Source organism: Cydia pomonella, chromosome 3, assembly GCF_033807575.1.
Source record: "Cydia pomonella isolate Wapato2018A chromosome 3, ilCydPomo1, whole genome shotgun sequence".
Lineage (NCBI taxonomy): Eukaryota > Metazoa > Arthropoda > Insecta > Lepidoptera > Tortricidae > Cydia > Cydia pomonella.
Window position 1 is genome coordinate 6994386 of NC_084705.1, and position 5571 is coordinate 6999956.

General features: G+C 36.7%; 1 protein-coding gene across 1 annotated transcript; it reads right to left on the reverse strand.

Moving 5' to 3' along the window:
* Positions 1-1488: 1488 nt before the first annotated feature.
* LOC133515945 (heterogeneous nuclear ribonucleoprotein 87F-like) lies at positions 1489-4237 on the reverse strand. The gene is made up of 6 exons (XM_061848595.1): positions 4029-4237; positions 3575-3798; positions 3092-3336; positions 2723-2857; positions 2313-2641; positions 1489-2018 (listed from the first exon to the last, which is right to left on the reverse strand). Exons 1-5 carry the CDS (start codon positions 4059-4061, stop codon positions 2319-2321), a joined length of 960 nt encoding a protein of 319 aa, XP_061704579.1. The 5' UTR covers positions 4062-4237; the 3' UTR covers positions 1489-2018; positions 2313-2318.
* Between the last annotated feature and the right edge of the window lie 1334 nt (positions 4238-5571).

Consider the following 5571-nt stretch of genomic DNA (forward strand, 5'->3'; position numbering starts at 1 on the left):
TACTTTTACGAAAGAAAAAAATATTAAGCGATTATTTCCGTAAATATACTTAGCCATACTCCGAAGTTAACGGCGTTTTAAAAAAACACCCGTGTATAGAGTGGGTTATTCCGTCCATCGACATTCGATTCAGTTAACATATCTAAAACTGAACAAACGTTTTTTAATAAGTTTATCGGTACCGGTATGAAATAATTCTACACAAATCAGTTTAACCCTTTGACCGCCACAGACGGCAGTGGACGTCATCGGAGTCTTGCCAAGGACGGCGACGGCCACAGCCGTCAACTTCGCCAATGCAATAGGGACTTACGCGAGACTCCCAAGTTCAATTTCCGTTAATCGCGACGGGAGATGCAAAACTTTGTGACGTCACTTTAACTTTGATTTTTTTATTAACTTTTCAGTGTAACTAGGTATAGCCGGTCAAACAACATTGTCAATTTAAAAGGAGCGAAATTCATTTCCTATGAGACAATTACCCTTCGCGCTTAGTCTATTCGGAAAGAGAAGTCGTGGAGGGTTATTCACACTAGCATACCACCAAGTTGTTACCAGTGGTAAGTGAGAGTCAGAATGGCGGGTGTACCTAAATAAAATCAAATGAAAAGCATACCATATTTTTGTACCTAATTTTTACTATTTAGTACATCGTTTAAAAAAATTTGTACCTCATGGTACGTAAAGTTATCATCAAAAAACAGGTCCACATGATTTACAGAGTTATTTGAACTTAACAGATTAAACATTAAAGGTACTAAATCCTGGCGTAATAAAAATAATTGTACCTTAGCGTTTTTTCTTAAAAATGAAATCGATAATTTGAAAAATTATAACGCCTGCAAAATTGTAATAGCAAGCAAAATATAAAATGAGTAAAACTTTGAAACCAAAAATAAAATGACTCTTATTATAATTGAATATGACGGTACAAAAATTAGGTTTTTATAGAATTTATCAATAACCACGGGAACATAGCGTAATAAAGTACACCCGCCATTCTGACTGTCAGGATGGCGGGTGACCTGTCTTTTGGTGATAACTTTAAGTACCGTGAGGTACAATTTTTTTTAAAGGAGGTACTAAATAGTACAAATTAGGTACAAAAATATGGTATGCTTTTCATTTGATTTTATTTAGGTACACCCGCCATTCTGACTCTCACGAGTCTGGTAAGGAAATAAATCCGTCGTTACCACTCGTAGTTACAACTTGGTGGTAACTAGTGGAAATAACCCAGTTCATCATATTTACCTTCTACCCGTCCGTCTGGTGTACTAATAACTGCGATACCTACGCCGTGAACACCTCCAAGTGCTACTTATGATGTAAATGGTTTCTATTTTTATTTATTTTAGTTACCTTCCTCATAGATTCGTTCCAAGTCGAGAGAACGTTCGTGATTTTATTCAGGTTATGGTTCTCATATTTTTTACTCTAAATAAAAAAATAAAAAGGAATATTTACAGATCTAAAGAAACAACCCTACAGTTTGTATTAAATTTTATTTTACATTAAATTAACCTACAGATTTAATTATATGCCTATATTTTCATTTAACAGCTAATTGAGAACTTAATACTGAGTAAAAGTCAGGAAAAATAGTCTGAATCATGATTCTTTATATTCTATGTCAAATAAAATTAATTGATCTCATACACCTAGCATCTACTAAAAAGGGAGTTCTTACATTATCCTAGATTGTACTTTATTACTGTAAAAAATGTAATTCTAATTTTCATTTTACATAGCTATTTCCTTAAAAGTATGTCACGGTAAGTACCTAAGTACTACAATAAATAGAAGACCAACTTACAAAGATCAGTACACATTTTAAAATATTCTAATTCATATTTCTATGAATGAGACAAGAACTCCAGCTAATTTCTAAGGTTTTCCTGACGGCTTCTCCTAGGTGGTCTCGCGTGTGGACCATGAGGTGTGTAACTAGTGCTCCGGAGCGTACTGCCTACACTAGCACGGTTAACACTGCTTTACTAGTGTACTTAGCACGAAACCTAGAGATTGAAAAAATCTTGAATGAGTCATAAATAAACACACTAAGACTACCAGCATAGCATTATCATTGGAACCATTTGCCAAAAAAAGACATGAGTCGCTAACTATTCCTAAGCTTCATATGTTAATGCTATGTATGGCTCAGTGAAAAAAAATATAACCCGTTAATCCTGAAAAACGATTTATATCCTATAAAGAGTTCTGAATATCAGTCAGGTTTAGATTTTAATAGTGGGCTATTTGATAGTGAGTATTATGAAGAATGATTAAGTTAATTATGTAAAAATACATACCTAGATTTAGAAGCGTCCTCCTCTTGCTTGGCCACCACCATAGTTGCCAGCGCCGTAGCCACCACCGCTGCCTCCAGCGCCACCACCCTGGTTCATGTTGTATGGTGCAGCACGATTGTTACTGTATTGCTGATTTCTAGTGGGGCCCCCACTATAGCTTTGTTGGCCATAGCTACCAAAGTCTTGATTTCCACCCCAGCTACCCCCTCCGCGTTGGTTTCCGCCGCCTCCATAGCCACCACCCCCCTGGTTTCCTCCCCATCCTCCTCCCTGGTTATTATCCCATGGATTAGAGTTATTCCAACCTCCCTGGTTGTTACCATAGCCTCCTGGAATATGCAAAATATAGAAATGAATACTTATCTAGTTTATAATTTATATTGAAGAACACTGAAATAAAGAATACAGACCTCCGTTACCCCAGTTGTCGTTTCTGCCTTGGCCTTGTCTGCCACCACCACCACCACCTCTTTGGTCAGAGCCATCCTTGGGCAATGCTTTTTTAACATCTAATTGTTTACCACCGATTTTGTGAGGGACATTCACTGTAAAAAAGAGAAAAAAAAATAGAACTAACTAAAAAAAACACTCAAAAATTAAGATTTAATAGCTGCAATGTACATTGACTTGCGTACCGGACATACCATTTAAATAAGTAGTCAGGTATAGCTTATAATCAATGGTTAATCTCCACAATTAGAGAAGCCAGACCTAGATATAAAATCCATACTGGGGCAAGATTGTGGATCAAAAAATATAAAATATTGAAATACACTTACAGCAAACTTTGTCCACTGGGTCATAGTCATCAAATTCCACAAATCCGAAGCCGCGCTTTTTGCCAGTAGCTTTATCGGTGACAATGCTAACATTCTGAACATTTCCGTAACTTGAAAAGTATTCTCGGAGTTGTTCCTCGTCATGGTCATCCTTAATGCCACCAATAAACAGTTTCTTAACTGTGGCACCGGCTTCGGGATTTTTTATATCCTGGCGAGCAACTGCGCGCTTAGTCTCAACCACCCTGTAACAATGGAGTAGTAGCATAAATACCAGTTTCAAAACGGAACGCATTATAGAAGTATACTATAATATTATTGTCGACCTCACAGAAAATGCCACGTGCACAGTTTACACGAAACAATCACCAAGTGTTGTCTTGTGATTTTTGCAGCATAAAACGATATAAAAGGCAGAAAAAACCTTTTATATAGCTGGACTGCAATAAATAGCTATAAGTAATGAAAGAAAAATGAACTTACCTTCCGTCGATGCGGTGGGGCCGGTTGTTTTGCGCGTCATCGACCATATGAGCTTTCGAGTAAGTGATGAACCCGAATCCACGCGATCGCTTTGTCTTGGGGTCCTTCATAACGACAACGTCGACTATTTCCCCCCATTTTTCGAAATGAGACTTCAATGATTCGTCCGACGTGCGGTAGTTCAGACCACCGATAAAGATTTTTCGATGAACTTCTGGCTCATCCTGAAAGTAGGACGCGCGTTCAACAAAATGGCGGACATGGTCGGCGTGGTTTTTTATCGAATCGGGGCAGATTCAATACAAAACCATACAAGAAAACTTAAACAGCACGTCTTTATGGAACTACATTAACACAGCATAAAACTTAAAGTAGTACAAGAAAATATTCAACAACTAAGTACTTAGTTCCGTGAGATAAAAATAGATTCAATATGATTAAGTATTATACTTACAAAACCGTCATCTCCGTTTTGTTGCGGCCTCATTTTTCTATTTATAATAATATAACCTTACGAGAAACTGTTTGTCTAAACTTTAAGCTTAATTAATGTAAAACACAAATAACAACTTTTCGGCGTTCTCAACACTACCTCTCCGGACCAACGCCACGCCAAAAAGAAAAGAAAATGGTGGAGTTCGAAAGCGGTCGATCGATAGCGTCGCACCTCCGCACGACCGGCCTGCGTGGCTCGGGGTTACCACTTTACCCCAAAATAACAACATACTTTACCCCCTTTACCCCAAAAATGTCGTCAATCAATTCTTTAAATTTTCATTACATGGTTGAAAGGCTTAATAATTAATTATATTTTTATTGTAGTTATTAAAGTTTTTAATATCACGATAAATATTAATTTAATACGCTAAATAGACCTTATCTCATTGCAATAAAGTTTACGTGGTTCGAGAATGCTACCGACTGAACTAATTAATATAATTGAGAGTCTCATCAGTCTCATCACTCATGCTGCGTCCACACATATCGGGATTCGGCGAATATTCGTGATGGCATCTCTCGCTATCCAAAGGAAATGAAAGAAACGCCAAAGAATCTATACTTTCTAATGCTAAAAAAACGAACCAATAGGGTTGTTTCCAATTTTTTGAAACGCTTGTATTACGTTCTATATTAACTAAAAGTTGCCCTAAAATTCAACTCTTATACTAAAAACGGCTTTAAGTATGTTAAATTAACAAAATATATTTTGACAGATGCTTTCGCGTCCAAAACGCTCTTGGAAAATTGTGTGACGTCACAGTTTACGGTTTGACACATAACTTCATACACACGTAGAAGATACGAACTGTCAACTGACATTTGTCATTTGTTGTTTATCACCTAACTGTCAACAGTGTCAATCCGAGAGTTGTTACGTCATCAGAATCTTCAATGACGTTTCGAGTTTGGTCACGTGACGTGTGCCTAAAGATATTTTAAATTCAATATTTACAAAAATATGGTCATTACAGGTCCCCTAAAAGTAGTTTAACATGTTCTTGTAATCCAAAAGAATTTATTGGGATACAATTCTGCCCTAAGATTTGTAGATGGAAACAACCCTATTCCAATTGCTGTGGCCATGTCGATAAAATCATATCGATAAACTATCGACATTTCATACAATTTTAATTTCACTTGAACGGTTTAAAGTATAATTAATATTAATTAATAAAGCCATTTATTTCCAAGCCTTGGGTGTCCGATATCCAAATGTAACATTGAATGTACTTACCTATGAAAGCAAAAAATGATTACAGTTATGTTTATGTGTTGTAAAACTAATGAATGTCCCGCAGTTCGGTGTGCCTTTTGGCATAGGCCTCCTCACACGTTCTCCACTGTACTCTGTCCTCTGCAACTCTAGACCAGTAAGACCCCAAGATTCAGTGAATGTCATCTATCCATCTGGTTTTTGGACGTTTTTGTTTCCTATTCTCATCTCTTCGGTACCTAATAGTAAATTGCATACTCCATTTGCTTAATTTACATTTAAG

Coding starts and splice junctions, on each gene's coding strand:
- LOC133515945 (XM_061848595.1), bottom strand. CDS start 4,061: ATGAGGCCGCAACAAAACGGAGATGACGGTTTT. Junction 2,858..3,091: donor CCCAGTGGACAAAGTTTGCT/GTAAGTGTATTT, acceptor TCTTTTTTACAG/TGAATGTCCCTCACAAAATC. Junction 2,642..2,722: donor CGACAACTGGGGTAACGGAG/GTCTGTATTCTT, acceptor TGCATATTCCAG/GAGGCTATGGTAACAACCAG.